This window comes from Schistocerca serialis, chromosome 3 (assembly GCF_023864345.2).
Source record: "Schistocerca serialis cubense isolate TAMUIC-IGC-003099 chromosome 3, iqSchSeri2.2, whole genome shotgun sequence".
Lineage (NCBI taxonomy): Eukaryota > Metazoa > Arthropoda > Insecta > Orthoptera > Acrididae > Schistocerca > Schistocerca serialis.
In genome coordinates, this window is record NC_064640.1 from 461,791,985 (window position 1) to 461,811,402 (window position 19,418).

General features: G+C 45.5%; 1 protein-coding gene across 7 annotated transcripts in view; it reads right to left on the reverse strand.

The window, feature by feature from the left end:
* LOC126470365 (thrombospondin type-1 domain-containing protein 7A-like) overlaps positions 1-19,418 on the reverse strand; it is a 1,214,159-nt gene that overhangs the window by 754,361 nt on the left and 440,380 nt on the right. For all 7 annotated transcript variants that reach the window (XM_050098173.1, XM_050098171.1, XM_050098172.1 and 4 more), the window contains one exon: positions 2,789-2,949. In XM_050098173.1, coding sequence (XP_049954130.1) covers positions 2,789-2,949 — 161 coding nt within the window. The remainder of the gene's footprint in view (positions 1-2,788; positions 2,950-19,418) is intronic.

The following is a 19,418-nucleotide window of genomic DNA, read 5'->3' on the forward strand; positions in this document are numbered from 1 at the left end:
GTGCTTGAAAACTGAGCACCATTTTTAGTTTCCTTATTAATTCCTTGATGCTCATTAACTGTGCGTATTCAGGGTGAGGTGCCTAAACTCAATTAGTTTTCACATTTTAAAGACATCTTCAGTCCGTTTTCACTTTGACGAACAGTGGCCAGGGGCCCACTGAACAAGCAGCAATGCGTTCTCGTCACTTTATTAATAACACAGATTTAAGTTTCAGCCTTTTTTGTTTAATGGAATAATGCTATGTCTTGCCACTAGAGTGGCAGATCACGATGAGACAAATTCAGTAATGTAACACTTTCATAGATTTAACGAGAAATCCCGTGATAGAAATACAATGAATATAGCAACTTTTATGCTGTTTTAGCGGCTGTTGAGTGCCCCCCACTCGGAAGTTATAGCCACTCTCCAAGGAAACTTGGGCCTGTGAGCCAGTAGGTAAGTGATGTTTACGCTATTCTCGACGGAAGCCTGTATTGTCCAGATGTATTCTGATTAAATTCGCCATAAATGAAAAGCATATAAATCAATTCTTCTTGGAAATGATCGTTTGGCGCCATTAGTCGGGAGGACCCCTACGGGGCAGGTCCAGCCGCCTTGGTGCAGGTCTTACTACATTCGACGCCACATTGGGTGACCTGAGCGCGGGATGGGGACGAAATGATGACGAAGAGAACAGAACACCCAGTCCCTGAGGGGAGAAAATCCCCGACCCAGCCGGAAATCGAACCCGAGCCCGTAGGATGGCAATCTGTCACGCTGACCACTCAGCTATCGGGGCGTACCATTCTTCATTAGCTAACGGCACTAAACTTCTCAACATGGTTTACGCATTACTCATGATGAGACTATATGGATGTTTTACAAGTAATGGACTGTAAATGAATTTTAGCATTCCTCATAATAAAAGCGATCTAGTTAGTGGCTCTACGGCAATATAGTTAATTCATCTGAAGGGGAAACACAACATTGACGACGTATTTGTTGTCTGGACGGCATAGCTAGCCGATGTGGCCGAGCGGTTCTAGGCGCTTCATTCCGAAACCGTGCTGCTGCTACGGTCGCAGGTTCGAATCCTGCCTCGGTCATGGATGTGTGTGATGTCCTTAGGTTAGTTAGGTTTAAGTAGTTCCAAGTCTAGGGGACTGACGACCTCAGATGTTAAGTCCCATAGTGATTAGAGCCATTTGAACCATCTCGACGGCATAGGTTTCCGATGAGAATAGCTCAAACATCACGTAACTGCTGCCTCGGCGTCCTAAGATCCCTAGATCCCTTGGATAATACTGTGAAAGTCCGGGAGCGGCACCATTCAGCAGCCATAACAAGACACAAAAACCTCTATACTCAATGTGTTTCTACTTCGCGATACTTTTCTAGAGGTACAAAAGAGTTATATCACAGAATTTGTCTATTCTGACAGCAAAAAGCAGCTGAGTTCCACTTAAAACAACAAAATATCCTGGTAAACAATGAAGTTGCGAGAACGCACTGCTTTTTTTCATGAGACCATGGTCACTGTTCACCTAGGTGGAAACAAATTGCAAACGTCTTCATCGGGTCAAAAGTAATTTGATGTGGATAAGTTAGACGTCTCACGCTGTATAACCTGAAGGTAACAGGTAAATTTTCGGTGACTAATGAAGAAGAATTATCATCTCGAAATAGACAAACAACAGTCAAAGTTTCATTAAACAGTTTGCTTTACCTATGCTTTAATCAGTTTCAGTAATTGTGTGGGGAAATCCTTTGGAAACTTGTTATAGCCTACGTAAAAGAGAATTTAGAAAGTAGAATAGTGAAGAATAGGGACTTATCAGTTTATTTTAACGTACGAAATATCCCAAAACATTAGGGTCACTATTATGCAAATGGTAGGAGAAGCTAAATTGTTCTGAGATACCGGTTGGGAATGGATATTTAGGCGGTACGACGTCTTGAATGACTAATGTGTATGAGACAAGTATTTCGAAACTGCTTATGTTTCATACAAACAACCGTCTGCCGCGTCCATGAAAAACGATTTGGTGTTTCCAAGGTGGAGTTGGCCGCTGGTTACAGTGCGATTATAGAGTACTGTTGGTTACAGGAACTTGCAGACATGTATTTAATATATGGTGCACCAGGATCTAGTGCTCGGAATGCCGAACGGATGTACAGAGATACGTTTTGCTACGTCTGTTTGCAAGAAATGTATGGCCGTGATTAGAAAGGTACGGAAAACAGTTTCGTTCAATCCTCAGAGAGTAAGGCAAAGTGCTTGTCAAGGAATTATTCCAACAGTAGAAACTGAAGGTATAGCGTTGGATAGAATGAGAGAAGATACATCAGTAAGCAACCCTCAATTTACATATGACATGCACATTTCAAACAATATAGTTGAAGAATACTGGTGGAGCTGTAATTAAACCTTAACTATAGAAAGTGTGGAAATAACTGACCCAACTTAACGTGAGCCAAAACTTTAATTGTGTTAATGGAAGTGTGTTGAAATACATGTGTTGAGGCTGAAGGTATTCGGTTTGAGCAGTTGCTGTGACCCTCAGTTTTTGCGTAAGATGATAGTTTTTTTTATCTAAAGAAACCACTAAATTTCTTTTCCAATCATTACTTCCACCCCTAAAAGTTACCTGTTTAGGATCCCCTCCCATATGCAAAATTTTAACCATGAAAGTTTGGGACACCGTACTGTCATAGAATTAGACACTGAGAATCGTATTACGACAAATATGGTAGATGTGAGGTGCACAATGCATGATGAGAAATGATGACGGCAGCAGTTGCTTACCCTGGTCTCGTGCGAGATGAGGATGCAAGACACGTTCCGTTGCATGACGCCCAGGTTCTCTCGGATGCGAGGTCTGGTTTCATTAATGGCGTTTGAGCGAGGTTTTGGAGGCAGCACTATTTCGCAAGGACCCCAACCGGCCACGTCCCACTGGAACTCCTCTGCAAAAGAAATACATCAGTCCACTCGCTGAACATCATAAAACATTGTTAAAAATAGGCAAGACATTTCGCCACGCTACTGAAAGTCATCTTGCGCTTACAAATTTTTTCTCAGTACTAATATTTCAGTAAATACTGGGGTAAGATGATCTGTTCAGTTACATTAACTTTTCATTTATTATACAAAATCCGTAACTACTTATTTTGTATATTTGGTTAGTTTCCGTTTTTCAGGATCACAGGCGTCCTGTTCGGTAAACCTTTATTCGTCCCAAAATCTCTTCGTCCTCCGTCTCCTTCCTTTTTGTACCTGATTCTTTGAGTTTAACTCTGATACTTGGCTTTCATCAATAAATTTGAGTGTAACTGAAAGGTGGGGGTGGGGGGGGGTGTTTCTCACCAAGATTCTTTTAATTAAGAATCGATAAAGCAATATAAAGTTCCAGAAGGGGTACCTTTCCTCCAGGGGGAGGATATATGATTAGTCTGCATGCTTCTCCGAGAACTTCGCCACTTACCGCTCTACCGCAATACAGGACGCATGAAAAAGATTCATTAGATTTCAAATACTTCTCTTCTACAAGACTGAAGATATAAACTTGTATAAATTTTAAATTACGTATAGAAACATGAAGTTTGTATTTTCAAAAGAACCACCCGATTTGACGAGTGTCTATCTCTTGTGAAACTTACTAGTAGATTAAAACTGTGCTCCGAACCGGAACTCGAATCCAAGCACAAACTTCTGTGAAGTTTGGAAGGTAAGAGATGAGGTACTGGCGGAAGTAAAGCTGTGAGGCAGGGTCACAATCGTACGTGGATAGCTCAGTCGATGGAGCACTTGCTTGAGGAAGGTAAAGGCCCCGTGTTCGTGTCCCTGTCTGGCACAAAGTCTGAATCTGGCAGGAAGTTTCATGTCAGCGGACACTGCACTTCAGAGGGCAAAAGTCATTCCACCTGTTATATAAATGCACAAACAACCTTGGTTTTGTGGTACAATAGATCGATACCACCCCTAGCGGTGTCTCACAGTTGGTAACGGAAATGCACTTTTCCGATATGTGCCGATAGTGGTCGCGCGGGGGACACGGCGAATCCAATGGTGCGCGCCCGCTGAGCCACGCCTTCAGCGGTTCCGACTACGAGCGCCCTCTGCCTCCACGATATGGCACGGAAGGCGGCAGCTACACGACGCAGCCTCAGTCGCAGTCTTCGACAGTCTTCAGTCACAGTAGCATTCGACAGTCGCTTGTGCGTTAGTAGCAGGGGCCTCACACTGCACGCTCTTCATTAGTTTGTTCGTCGTAATAGCTGGACTTTATTGCTGTTTGTTCTTTTGTAAAGTTTCTTCTTAATTTTTCGAGAAAGCTGTAAGTTAAGTAAAACTTCTCTTTACTGTTTTTATGTGTTCGCTAATCACTTCTGTTTCTGTGTAAATTCCCTACGACGAAAGCTGCTGCACCACTCTGTAGCCCACCTCTCCTCTACCGTTGTGTATGAAGCAGTACACTACAGATAACAGGCTTACTTTGTACAAGTAAGGTTGGCAAAGATGTCTTCATTTACGTCTCACAAACGTTTATTGTGACCTTCACTGGATGCACGACAAACATGTAGATGATAGTCAAATCGCTTCTACTTTTGCGTATTCACTTCTGCAGTTCACCCGATGTTGCTGGAAGGTGAGGAACTTAGACAGAGTCTTTCACAAACACCCACAAAAAAATCACATATTCCAAGATCAGGCGACCATGGAGGCCACTGATGCAGTTCAAGATCCATACGATTCTTACGTCGATGTATCAGTGAGATGGTAAGGAGATCCAGCGCTGTATCCTCGATGAAAATCACGCCGCACATCTTTAACTGAAATTCCCCTGTTGAAACGGAGCTCGCAAAAACGTCTTTTGTTGCTGCCTCGATTCCACGCACGTTGGGTGAAGAACGAGAGAGCGAGCAATCTGGATGAGGTAGATCCATTCTGGCGACTTACAACTGGCGCCAGGTTAAACTTTTTGTTTCTATGTGTACATTAAATTCACCCATAGCTTCTACCTTCATTTATGTACAACGTATAAAATTCTGAAATCAGCTGACTCTTTTAAACAGTGCACTGTGTAAGCTGTAGCTGCTTAGATAACTTGCGTGCCGATTTATGGTACTTGTTTACTCATAAAGTCTTCACCGTGTGCGCGATACATCAATAAGTCACAGCCGGATTGAGTCAAGAGACGCAAATATCTGCTACTACGAACAACACTGCGATATGAACATGTTAGAATTATTATGCTGCATCTGTTATTGAAAAACCATACGTCTGATTTTCGATTATTTATGCATAGTCGGAATTTAGTAGATGTGGAAAAGACAACTTATTTACTGAAAAGTAAATTTTAAAGTTTCAACAGTCACATTCAACCTAAAATTATGAAACTACTCCTTAGTGGAGGAAGTATTGTTAGCCGAATTAGCGTCAATTCTTTATTATCCCTGTGGGGTCCTACCCACTCGCCTCTTATAGAGTGCCTAAAGGATGCTACTTTCTCGGATAGCTATAAAACGATTCAAGCAAATCACATTAACGGGTTTTATTACAATAGAGCGCATTGACAATTTTGGTTTACAAGAACGTGTCGCAAGCGATTGGCGACATGCAAACAATCGATGTCCTTCGCTACGTACAAAGCCCATGTAAGCAATTGATATAAGGCACAATTCTCAGTATAACTGTTAGGATGACGCCTCTTCTGATGCTGGGTCTGCTAGTGCCGGTCTGCTACTCTCCGGCCGAGGTTGGCAGGAGCGGCGCTTATATTCTCTTCCTGAAAAGCCCGCTCCTGTCGTGGTGACGTTCTTGTCAGCGTGCTATTAGCTGACGTCGTCTCACAACCTTCTCTGCTCTAGTGTTCTTCATCTTTACGCCGGAACAATTCCTGTTACAATGGGTACGGAAGTGTTTAAAAGATACTTCGTATTACTCCACCTCTGTGATGGAAATAGGAGTAACGGTCGAAAGCACTGCAAAAGGATTACAAAGAGGTGATAGAGATTAACGATATTCATCTGTCTATCTTCGAACATATTCAGCTTGCATCCTACAAAGAAGATTCACAATAAGTAGATGTAGAAGAGTGCAGGTATTTTTATAAATTCCTCCCACAACAGAACGAACAGTTCTACTACTGTTTTGCAGCGGTGTCCTGTGATTGTCAGAAATGTAAGGTACACGTGTTGTGCTGTGTGGCGAACTGTATGACTGGAGATGAAAAACACACTTCGTACACTGCGCCATTAGTATAGAAACTTTTTTTGTTCCCAGATGACCATTTGACAGCTATTATGCTCCAATCATCTGATCTAAGGGGAGAACATGAAGATTGGGGGGGGGGGGGGGGGAGAGATATTAAAATTAATTCCACCTACAACAGAAAATCTAAAATGTCACGTAACTTGTGGAACTTGTTATAAAAGCGCCATGTTACATTACATGAAGTCAAAGCACAAAAGGCAGTCCACACATATACATATCTTAGTAAAAACATATACACTCCTGGAAATTGAAATAAGAACACTGTGAATTCATTGTCCCAGGAGGGGGAAACTTTATTGACACATTCCTGGGGTCAGATACATCACATGATCACACTGACAGAACCACAGGCACATAGACACAGGCAACAGAGCATGCACAATGTCGGCACTAGTACAGTGTATATCCACCTTTCGCAGCAATGCAGCCTGCTATTCTCCCATGGAGACGATCGTAGAGATGCTGGATGTAGTCCTGTGGAACGGCTTGCCATGCCATTTCCACCTGGCGCCTCAGTTGGACCAGCGTTCGTGCTGGACGTGCAGACCGCGTGAGACGACGCTTCATACAGTCCCAAACATGCTCAATGGGGGACAGATCCGGAGATCTTGCTGGCCAGGGTAGTTGACTTACACCTTCTAGAGCACGTTGGGTGGCACGGGATACATGCGGACGTGCATTGTCCTGTTGGAACAGCAAGTTCCCTTGCCGGTCTAGGAATGGTAGAACGATGGGTTCGATGACGGTTTGGATGTACCGTGCACTATTCAGTGTCCCCTCGACGATCACCAGTGGTGTACGGCCAGTGTAGGAGATCGCTCCCCACACCATGATGCCGGGTGTTGGCCCTGTGTGCCTCGGTCGTATGCAGTCCTGATTGTGGCGCTCACCTGCACGGCGCCAAACACGCATACGACCATCATTGGCACCAAGGCAGAAGCGACTCTCATCGCTGAAGACGACACGTCTCCATTCGTCCCTCCATTCACGCCTGTCGCGACACCGCTGGAGGCGGGCTGCACGATGTTGGGGCGTGAGCGGAAGACGGCCTAACGGTGTGCGGGACCGTAGCCCAGCTTCATGGAGACGGTTGCGAATGGTCCTCGCCGATACCCCAGGAGCAACAGTGTCCCTAATTTGCTGGGAAGTGCCGGTGCCGTCCTCTACGGCACTGCGTAGGATCCTACGGTCTTGGCGTGCATCCGTGCGTCGCTGCGGTCCGGTCCCAGGTCGACGGGCACGTGCACCTTCCGCCGACCACTGGCGACAACATCGATGTACTGTGGAGACCTCACGCCCCACGTGTTGAGCAATTCGGCGGTACGTCCACCCGGCCTCCCGCATGCCCACTATACGCCCTCGCTCAAAGTCCGTCAACTGCACATACGGTTCACGTCCACGCTGTCGCGGCATGCTACCAGTGTTAAAGACTGCGATGGAGCTCCGTATGCCACGGCAAACTGGCTGACACTGACGGCGGCGGTGCACAAATGCTGCGCAGCTAGCGCCATTCGACGGCCAACACCGCGGTTCCTGGTGTGTCCGCTGTGCTGTGCGTGTAATCATTGCTTGTACAGCCCTCTCGCAGTGTCCGGAGCAAGTATGGTGGGTCTGACACACCGGTGTCAATGTGTTCTTTTTTCCATTTCCAGGAGTGTAGTTGATAAAGTCCTCATAATACTTATGTTCTTGCCTTTACGTTAACTGTGGTGTCACCGCCAGACACCACACTTGCTAGGTGGTAGCCTTTAAATCGGCCGCGGTCCGTTAGTATATGTCGGACCCGCGTGTCGCCACTATCAGTGATTACAGACCGAGCGCCGCCACACGGCAGGTCTAGAGAGACTTCCTAGCACTCGCCCAGTTGTACAACCGATTTTGCTAGCGATGGTTCACTGACAAAATACGCTCTCATTTGCCGAGACGATAGTTAGCATAGCCTTCGGCTACGTCATTTGCTACGACCTAGCAAGGCGCCATTACCAGTTACTGTTGATACTGTGAATCATGTACCGTCAAGAGCGACGTTCACCATTAATGGATTAAAGTTAAGTATTCCACCAGCTATGTCCGTTTTTTCTAAATTCTAATTTCCTTGTCCTGATCCAGACCTCACGCCAGCCTGCGTGAGCTAAAACGCGTGGCTTTTGGCTTCTTCTAGTAACACGGTGTTGGCTCTCCTGCCAAACCACAACATTGGCGACGAGGCAACACTGCGTTCTTAAGTATACTGCCCTGATTTACTTGTGTAATGGCTTCGCAACCATCTCCAGATGTACTGTCTGAATTTTATCGCTTACAGAATCAGCAGACACAGGCCTTACTGGATGCCCTTGGACAGCTCGTCCAGGGTCAACGTGTGATGCAAAACGATGCGGCAGCCGCCGCTCCACTGCTAACGCAGCCACAACACGCAGTTGCACCAGCTTTTCGCCCTTTTGATGCTGCACTGGAAAGTTAGACGGAGTGGTCACGCCAATTTTGATTCCATCTCGCCGCCTACAGAATTCAAGGTAATGAGCGGCACCTTTTTTGTTGTCCTCCGTAGGGGTGCACACGTACCGTGTGATAGTCAAATTATTTCCCCGACGCGACGTAGCAACTCTGTCCTACGAAGAAATGTTGTCTGCATTAGATGCATATTTCAAATAATCGGTCAATGTAGTTGCGAATAGGTATACCTTCTTTCGTACAAAACATACGGAAGGTCAGACTAATCGGGAGTGGGTTGCAACCTTGCAAGGCCTTACTAGGGATTGTGCTTTTGAGTGTCAATGTGGACTCCCTTATTCAGATACTATGGTGCATGATGCAATTGCACAGAACACTTCTGATGTTCGAATACGGGAACAGATTTTGAAACTAGTCAATCCCTCCCTTCGACAAGTGATGGACATACTGGATCGGCAGGACACACTTGACTTTGCTCAGGAATCATTTGAAACTTCGCCACCCCTGTGTCAGGTTAAGCGGGCCGCCGGGCGAGCTGCACGCAGTCCTCACGCCCGGCCACGCCGCTGCCGCTAGGCTCTCAGCCACGTGTACCGCGCCGGCAAGCAAATGCAGTGCTAAAATCATGCCTGCGGTGTGCTACTAGACATTCGCGTGAGAATTGCCCGTCACGCCAAGCTATTTGCTTCTACTGTAATAAAAAAGGACATGTTCAAAGTGTTTGCCAGAAAAAGCTCAGAACGGAAGCTCAAAACCATTCCAGGCCCTTTGCTTCACGCCGGAATCGGAATCGAACCAAGGATACTCAGGCTCGCGACACTTCGCCCATTGAAATTCATATAGTTCATTCCACTCCACCCAGTGCCACTCTCTCTAACAGTGACTGTGTTCGTCCCACAAACAGTGTGCGTCGACATCGCCGGAAATCCCGTCAAGTCGCAAGTGATTTTGTACCAGTGTCAGTTCACGTTGCACGAGACAATCGCTCTTGTCGTCAGCAGGGCAATAAACTTTTTGTGGACTTGGACATTAATGGCAAAGTGATACCATTCCAGCTCGATACTGGGGCTGCAGTTTCACTGATCAATCAAGACTCTTACAAACCGCTGGGCAACCTCCGTTGCATGCCGCAACTGTTAAATTAACTAGCTATTCGGCTCACAAGATCCCTGTGTTAGGACAGTGCAGCCTTCTTGCAACATACAAGGGACAATTAGAACTAGTGTCATTTTACGTCCTTCGTTCTTCTTCTGCAGTGAACTTGTTTGATTTCGATTTATTTCAGTTGTTTAACTTGTCTGTAGTAAATCAGGTCTTATCAGTGAACCAGACTGTGCCTTCTGACAGTGTTTCTCGTCTATGTGAAGAATTTGCAGACATTTTTGCACTGGACCTCGGTTGCGCTAAGAACTATAAAGCACATTTGGAACTGAAAGTAAACATGCAACCGAAATTTTTCGGAGTGCGCAATGTTCCCCACGCATTGCGTGATGAGGTTGCAAAAACATTACACGATTTGGAATCACAAGGTGTAATTGAATGTGTGCAGGCTTCTCTCTGGGCATCACCCTTAGTAATTTTGCCAAAACCTCCCAGAAAATTGAGACTTTGTGTGGACTTCAAGGCAACAGTGAATCCACAAATAGTGACTGCAACTTTTCATTTACCCCGCCCGGAAGATCTTTTTGACAAACTGTGCCCAGGTAAATATTTTTCGAAGTTGGACCTAGCAGATGCGTACTTGCAAATACCGGTGGACGAAGAATCCCAGCGCGTTTTGGTGGTTAACACGCATCTTGGTTTGTATCGATTCAAACGACTGCCATTCGGGTGTGCATCCGCCCCTGCATTGTTTCAGCAATATCTACAAACTGTTTGTGCGTCGGTCCCTACTGCAGCAAACTATCTGGACGATATTGTGATCTCCGAAAAGACGGAAGAAGAACATTTAGCCAATCTCAGAACATTATTTCACGTCTTGCGACAAAATGGTCTTCGCTTGCGGAAGGACAAATGTGTGTTTTTTGCTCGTGACTTACCCTACCTGGGGCATGTACTCAATGCCCAAGACATACACCCAGGTCCCGAGCACCTCCGTGCCATACAAGACTTGCCTTCGCTGCAGAATTTGAAGCAGCTACAGAGTGTGCTGGGAAAAACAAATTACTATAACTGGTATGTGCCACATGCCTCTTCCATTTCAGCTCCGCTTGATCGCTTACGCCGTAGAGGTGTTCCGCTCGTCTGGACGACGGAATGCGAACGCGCTTTTCGCCAGTTGAAATCGGAGTTGCTTTCCAATACTTGCCTTACGCCATTCGATCCCTGGAAGCCCCTTTTGTTGATGGTGGATGCATCGGATTTCGGGATCGGTGCTGTGCTTGCGCACAAAGATGGATCTCACGATCGCCCTATTGCCTTCGCGTCCAAATTGCTCTCGTCTGCGCAAAGAAATTATTCACAGATCGAGAAAGAAGCATTGGCTCTCGTATTTGGTGTTACAAAGTTTCATGATTTCTTGTATGGTCGTCACTTTACCATCATCACATACCACAAACCTTTGCCATCGCTTTTTCATCCGACCAAGCCTGTACCTCCACATACAGCGCAGAAACTCATTCGCTGGTCTATTTTCCTCTCGCAGTACCGCTATGATATCTTGTATCGGTCCACTGCTAAGCACGGAAACGCCAATACGGTGTCCCGTTGGCCTGTTGCTGAGTATAGAGCATTCGATTCCTCCGAACTTGCTTGCATGTTCATTGATTCGGAAACCGATGACGTGGTCGAATCGTTTCCGATTGATTTTCGTCGTGTAGCTACGGCCACAGCTGCCGAGTCTGTCCTTGCTACCGTTCTGCATTTTGTTCCTACGCAATGGCCCTTGTCAAAGTCATGGATCGGGGATCCGTTGGTTCGCCGATTTTTTGCTCACCAGGAGAGACTTTTTGTACGACGTGGTGTTTTGCTGTTGCGTTCTGATAATGATCAATCCAGGGTCGTGGTTCCACTTTCGTTACAGTCCTCTGTCTTACAGCTTCTCCACCAAGGACATTGGGGTAGTGAGAACGAAACAACTTGCTCGTCAGCACTGTACTTGGTTCGGAATCGATGCCGCGATTACGAATATGTGCTCTTCTTGCATGGTGTGTGCTGAACAACAATCAGCACCACCGCGGTCATTCTTTGCATGGCCAAAAGCCACTTCCCCTTGGCAACGCTTACACATCGATTTTGCTGGTCCATTCTGGAATGATCGATGGTTGGTTGTGGTAGATTCATTCAGTAATTTTCCTTTTGTTGCCCGGATGTCTTCCACGACGTCATCTGCCACCATCCAAGCGTTATCTGCTATCTTTTGCATTGAAGGTCTTCCACAGACTATTGTTTCCGACAATGGCCCACAATTCATGTCCGCAGAATTTCAGTCATTCTGCAAGGCCAATGGTATTCAACATCTGACGTCCGCGCCGTTTTCGCCACAGTCAAACGGTGCCGCTGAACGTTTGGTCGGGACTTTCAAGTCACAATGTTGAAGTTGAAGAGTCGCATTCTCGGGAGGAAGCGTTATTGCTCTTTTTGTCCTCGTATCGCTCTCAGCCCCGAGATGGTCGCTTGCCACTGAGTTGCTCCACGGTCGCCCTCATCGAACCTTGATGTCTTTGCTACATCCACCGCATCAGGTTCCTGTGCAGCGGCAGACACCTGCTTTTGCCCCAGGCGACGATGTCTACTACCGCCACTATCGAAGTTCACGGCGTCGGCTCGAAGGGCGCATTCTTCGCTGCCTCGGCCAAGCTATGTATCTGGTTTTGGGGGCCTCTGGTGAGGTGCGTCGGCATCTCAATGAGCTGCGCCTCTGTCGTCGCACGGGATCTGCCGCTCCCCGTCTGCTTTCAGCGACGGTGCCGTCCGGTCAGCGCCCTGGGGACCCATCTACTGGCTCGCCTCAGCCCCAGGTGTTACCGACGCTGCCTTCCATTTTGCCCCATGGCGACGCGCCGCCGCCGCCGCCGCCGCCTGTTCTCCCGCCGGCGACGCCCGCAGTGGACGCGTCGCTGCAACCGCCGGGCGCCTCCCTGGGTCACGCGCCGCTGATCGCTTCCCGTGACCAGTTTTCCTCCGACATGGAACTCTTGCCCGCTCCGGACCATATGTCGTCTTCGACCGTCGGGTGCCCCGGCCCGATGGAGGTCGACCCTTCGTCCCCTCCTATCTCTCTGCGTGCGCATACACCGCATGTTGGCGTGCACCCTGGAGCAGGTTTTCAGGCGTTTCCTAGCTCCCCGCGGTCCGAATGGCAGGGTGCGGGTGACACAGCCTCGCCTGTTGTTAGGCTCCCCACCTCGTCGCATACGTCAACATGGGGTCCTCCCCATTGCGGGCGGAAGCCTTATGCCATAACCGTACGCCGATTTGCGGGGGAGGAATGTGGTGTCACCGCCAGACACCACACTTGCTAGGTGGTAGCCTTTAAATCGGCCGCGGTCCGTTAGTATACGTCGGACCCGCGTGTCGCCACTATCAGTGATTGCAGACCGAACGCCGCCACACGGCAGGTCTAGAGAGACTTCCTAGCACTCGCCCGAGTTGTACAACCGACTTTGCTAGCGATGGTTCACTGACAAAATACGCTCTCATTTGCCGAGACGATAGTTAGCATAGCCTTCAGCTACGTCATTTGCTACGACCTAGCAAGGCGCCATTACCAGTTACTACCTTGATACTGTGAATCATGTACCGTCAAGAGCGACGTTCACCATTAATGGATTAAAGTTAAGTATTCCACCAGCTACGTCCGTTTTTTCTAAATTCTAATTTCCTTGTCCTGTTCCAGACCTCACGCCAGCCTGCGTGAGCTAAAACGCGTGCCTTTCGGCTTCTTCTAGTAACACGGTGTCGGCTCTCCTGCCAACCACAACATTAACACTTCCCTTGTAGCCAGTGAAGTGCGGCAAGCTTGGGAGAGTCATGTCCGACACTGACGTGGAATTGTACGAGGACGTTATCAATTGTGTGCATTTTACCATCCATGTGTTTCTTATCAAGATATTTATATGTGAGGAGTGCCGTTTTTACTTTGACTTCATGTAATGTAACATGGCACTTTTATTACAAGTTTCATAAGGTACGTGAAATATCTATTTACATAGTAGGTGTAACTGTAATCCCTCTCCCCCCCCTCTCCACCTACCCTCATTCTCTTCATGTTCTTAGATCAGAGGAGTGCAGCATGAGACTGTTGAAACCCGTCATCCTGGAACACTAAAAGATTCTGTACTGTGCTCGTGGCGTAAGAATTGTGTTCTTCATGTAAGCAATGTGCTGTAGATCTCCTCAGATACAATCATTTGCGTTGTGACAGTGGCTGTCCAATTTAGGAAATGCTCTCAACGGTAGATTTAATGCCACTAATAGAGGCATTGAAAGGCTGGAAACGAAAACGGCCACAAAATCAGTGAAACAAAGTCATTGACAAAAAACAGGTCCCACTATAAAATACAGTAAAATCTGTCATAAGTGCTATAGCATAAATGTAGACGTATCTGAAGTGAATTTTTATACAACACACTAGGTGCAAGGCAATACACAGATGATTACAATTAAAGATTAAAAAACTGTAAATTTTTGACTCAGGGGATTCATCGTGTTGAAATAACTCTCTCTTAATGTTGTGGCATGGAAGAAAGGACACTCTCTATACTATCCCAGGGAAGTCACACCTACACCGCCGGCCGCTGGTGGCCGAGCGGTTGTAGACGCTTCTGTTTGGAACCGCGCGACCGTTACGGTCGCAGGTTCGAATCCTGCCTCAGGCATGCATGTGTGTGATGTCCTTAGGTTAGTTAGGGTTAAGTAGTTCTAAGTTCTAGGGGACTGATGACCTGAGATGTTAAGTCCCATAGTGCTCAGAGGCATTTGAACCACACCTACACCTTTTGTATGCATTCTACAGAGAACCAACAGTGGTGGTTGCTGCTGAACCATGATGAACAAGATGTCGACCAAGCATGTCCCACACATGTTCGATAAACAACATGTTAATCGAACGTGTTGGCCAGGGGACCTGTAATACAGGTTGTTCCTCAACGAAGACCAGGCAACAAACTGCAGAAATATGTATATGGAGTTGAAAGAGACACAGTATCTCTGAATTTAAAACCTCTCGGATATTATGATTTTTGTTGAAGTCAGCGCCAGTAAGTCTCGCCTCTTACATGAAATATTACCACAAATTATCCCATATGATATTTGTCCGCTTTGTCGGTCAACGCTATAGACTGCCACAACACGGCTGCATCGGTAAGATCCGACACGTGTATTCGTCCTCCACTGTAGTTCACGTCAAAGCAGGATTCACAAGAAAACATTACATTTTACCTGTGAGAGCTCCATCGCAGCAGTGTAAGATCCTTATATTTCTGAGAAGTTGAAGCCGGTGCAATGGTATAACCAGCATCTACTCTGGTCATACCAAACGGCATCAAATCGAATCGTCAACTCAGCCATCTCTACACCTGTTACAATATCCCATCGTCCACCAAATACCGTGGACGAAGCCTTACGGTCTATTTTAGCCATTCGAGCTATTGTCACACTGCAGGATCCAGTAGCAGCCCACCGGTTGCGCAGGTCACTCTTCTACTCTCTGGTTCTATACATGAATCACTGTACGAGAAAAACTGTAACGAAATGGCGAACAGGTTTCTCAGAGACAGTTGATTAGACCCTATACAAGTTCACTCAGTGCTGAATTTACTCCCTCTGATGTTGACATGATATACTGGCACTAGCCCTTACACATCCACTTCGTTTGACGGTTGTGCATTGACTTAGCGTGACCTAAAACTGACATTTCCATCTATGCCTCCACAATCTTAATCACGTATTGATTATATGAAGTTGTACACATTTCCTAGTTAGCATTCATTTTAGCTGCTAAGACGCACTGCAGATATTTTAAATAGATGTTAAAGTTACTCATTTGTGCCGGACGAAGCCCGGTTTATAATAGCTCTTTGTATAGCCCTTCTTGCCTAGCGCCGAATCGGCGAATAAGCAGCCGTGACTAGAGGACGTAGTGCCTTGTAGCACAAAGACCTGCCGGCCGCTGTGGTCGATCGGTTCTAGGTGCTTCCGTCCAGAACCATGCGGCTGCTACGGTCGCAGGTTCGAATCCTGCCTCGGCCATGGATGTGTATGATGTCCTTAGGTTAGTTAGGTTTAAGTAGTTCTGAGCCTAGGTGACTGATGACCTCAGATGTTAAGTCCCATAGTGCTTAGAGCCATTTGAACCAATTGTTTTTTCGACGCTCGCTATAATACACAGCTGAGAATGTTATAATCGGTAGAAAACCAATATTTGTCTTGTGTGAAAAGCTGTCTAAGAAGGGAGAAATAGTTGTAATTGAAGGAACTGATATCACGCCGGTGAAAGAAAGAAAGGAATAGGTCGTCGAATTAATGTAATTGATATCACGCTGCTGAAAGTACTAATTTCTTTTCTCACGGTATGTGTGCTATTCTATTGCTGTAATTCTTATACGTTATCATTTACGTTATAGCTTTTAAAACATGAGGGTTTTTGCAATCCCTCAAAGAGGCGTCCAAGGAATTAGAACTGGGGAAATCACCTACATTGCCCCTTCAGTTACCATGAAAGATGACACTATTACAGCGTCTGAGTCAGGAGCTCCAGTACAGAGAAGCCTCTGAAATAGGACTTTTACGTAAACGCCTGAAATAATAGATAGAGGAAAGGTTAATCATCAAGAGGTGTCATGAGGTAGCAACTTTCCTCTGGCCACCATTTGGTCTTTTAAAAATGACTTCCGAAGATAATAGACGTGAAGACATGGCAGAGGTAAGACGTACACCCCTTTTATTGCTACGTTGATAGCTCCCCAGTGGCCACTTCCAAAGGGAACTGACGACTCTCAGTCGAAACCAAGGTTGGTCACCGAATCCAGCATAGGCCTCTTAGGTTTAAAGTCGATGTTCGTACGCTTAAAGGATAGCCGAATATATGATCGCCCGATCGAATTTGTTATAAACCTTGGCAGAATCCTAAAATTGAGTGAAATAATTCAAATACCTTAATTTTCAATAAACTTTTACATTAAGAGTAGGGTTCACATTGGCGCGGATATGCAAAAAGATGTATTAGAGGTCTTTTGTACTTTTTCAACCTAGTTAAAAACATTATGGTTAAAGACGCTTGTACAAGCCATGAAGAGGGAATTCATTCATCAAATTCCTCAAAAACTCCACTACCAGAAAAAGTACAGAAGTTTGCTTTATGGGCAGATGTCGATGATAGTCTTACTCCAGTAGATGAGTTGGAGAGTCATTTAAATCAAAACTGCAAAATGGAAAAAAAAGTTTGCTATTGGAAAACGAGCAAATTTTCTGACTCTTCAGAGAGTCGTCAGAAAAATGTTGTGTATACAAGCATCTAGTTCTGCTTCTGATAGAAATTTTGGTTCTACTGGTTTTATTCTCAACACAAGACGGCCACTTTTACTCCTGACGATGTTGATGTTCTTCATTTTACTCAAAGTAATTCTATCCGAGACAAATGAGTGAAAAAGTGTGCTCAAACTCTTTTCGGACATTAAGTGCCGTTTTCCGTTGTTTTTAGTGATGGAAAAGCTTCCGTTTTTTGCAAATTTTGTTGCATACGTTTGATTTACGTACACTGTTTTTCAAGTTTACTTTGAATTATAAAATGAAATAAACCTCAGTTTATTTCCAAATTATTATTGACCAGCAGGGCCAATATTGGCAGCTTTATTTCAGCCTCAACTTATCATGTTTCAAATTTTCTATTCAGAAAAATATATCACTATATTCACTAGTGTCTTGATTGAAATGGTTAATTCTTATTAACTTTTGAAGCCTCCGAAGCGATGTAGATGACGCCGAGACAAGTAATTTAATGTGAGAGAGGACATGAACATCTGATGAAAATGTCGAGCGTATCCGAGATGCATTGACACGGAGCTCTCGGGAGTCCACAAGACGAGTAGGCCAGGAACTTTAACTTCCCCAAACAACGGTATGAATTGTCCTAAAACAACGCCTGAATACGTTGCATTGCAAGTTGCAGTTGCGGCAGGAACTGCGTCTCGGCGACTATAATAGAAGGTACGAATTTTGCATTTGAGTTTTCCAGGTTATGGCAGAGGACAGTTTTTCTTTCGGGGGTGCTGGCCCAGAGCCACGGGCTGGTCGGCGGCCGCATCGAACGTGGCGGATCGGGCAGGAGAAACCGGCGGGTTGGGAGTACTGGGAGGGAGGGCACTCTGCACTACTTTGGCACTGCCATTGGTTTGTCTTTTTCACCTAACACTTCAGTCTGGACAATGAGTCAGTTTGCACTCAGAGTCATCTTGTAATGTACGCAAGATGCTTTTAATCCACGCTTGACAAATTCAGCTCCGTTTTACCTATGAATGTGGTATAGATATTTTAGTGAATTCTACCTGTCTTCGTTTCTTGAGATGCGCATTTTACATCTTTTATCACTGTCTTTTTCATTGATTGCTTGCTTCTTGAATTTCTAAGATGTACCTTTCGTGTAACTGTAACAATGTTTTTCATTGATACCGTATCATGTATTTCTCTTGCAGGACCTTTGAGAGTGGCGTAAGGCCGAAAACCCTAAAGTAGTATAAAATTAATAAATAGAGTGGCCAAGACTAAAAACTGTTTTTGAGTGCATTAAAATTTTCCGAAACATCTCATATGGCATTTATGCATTTTGCTGTGCGTGAGTGAAGCAGATGCTACACGCGCCAAACTGTCGTTGAAAAGCATTGGGACAACTGAAATGTTCACGTCGAAACATAATAAACTCTTCAATATCGACTATTCCTTCATTCCAAGAAAAACGTTTTGTAATTAATCTCTATGATGTTTTAATTATACTTTAAACTGCCAGTCTTGAGTCATCCAACAATTTCAAACTTCTTTCCTTCCACAGCCACTCAAGGTATTAGGGAAAGAATGGCATACCACACATTACAGAAATGTAAACTATTAAGGCAATCTGATATTATATTTAGGAGACGGAAAGAAAGAGTTTTGCGTTCTGACTAATCGAAGTCAATAGAATCATACGGTATACCTTCTATTTATCGATAGGATAATCATAAAAAACGATTTATGTCGAAGCGAACTCTCTTATAAATCAGTTGCACAACCTATACTGGAATGCTGTCCAAATTTCTCAGATCAGTATCAAGTCACACTAACAGGGGACAGCGAGCGGATACTAGCAACATTAGTATTAATGGTTACTGACTAGTTTTGCTCAGTTGAGAAATCCTGAACAGCATCAGCTGTCAGTCGTCTAAAGAAAGATATCTAAAATTTCGTTAACATTTACAGCTGCGTCAGTCAAGGGAACTTCCCCACTCACGAAGAAATGTCATAGCAACATTACGAAGGCTATACACTGAGGTGCCAAAAGTCATGGGATACCTTCTAACATAGTGTCGAACCTCCTTTTCCCGGAGTAGTGCAACAACGACACGTGGCATGGATTCAACATGTCATTAGAAGTCCCCTGCAGAAATATTGAGCCATGCTGCCTCTATAACCGTCCGTAATTGCGGAAGTCTTGCCAGTGCAGGGTTTTGTGGACGCATTGACCTCTCGATTATGTCCGATAACTGTGAGGTGAGATTCACACCGAGCGATCCAA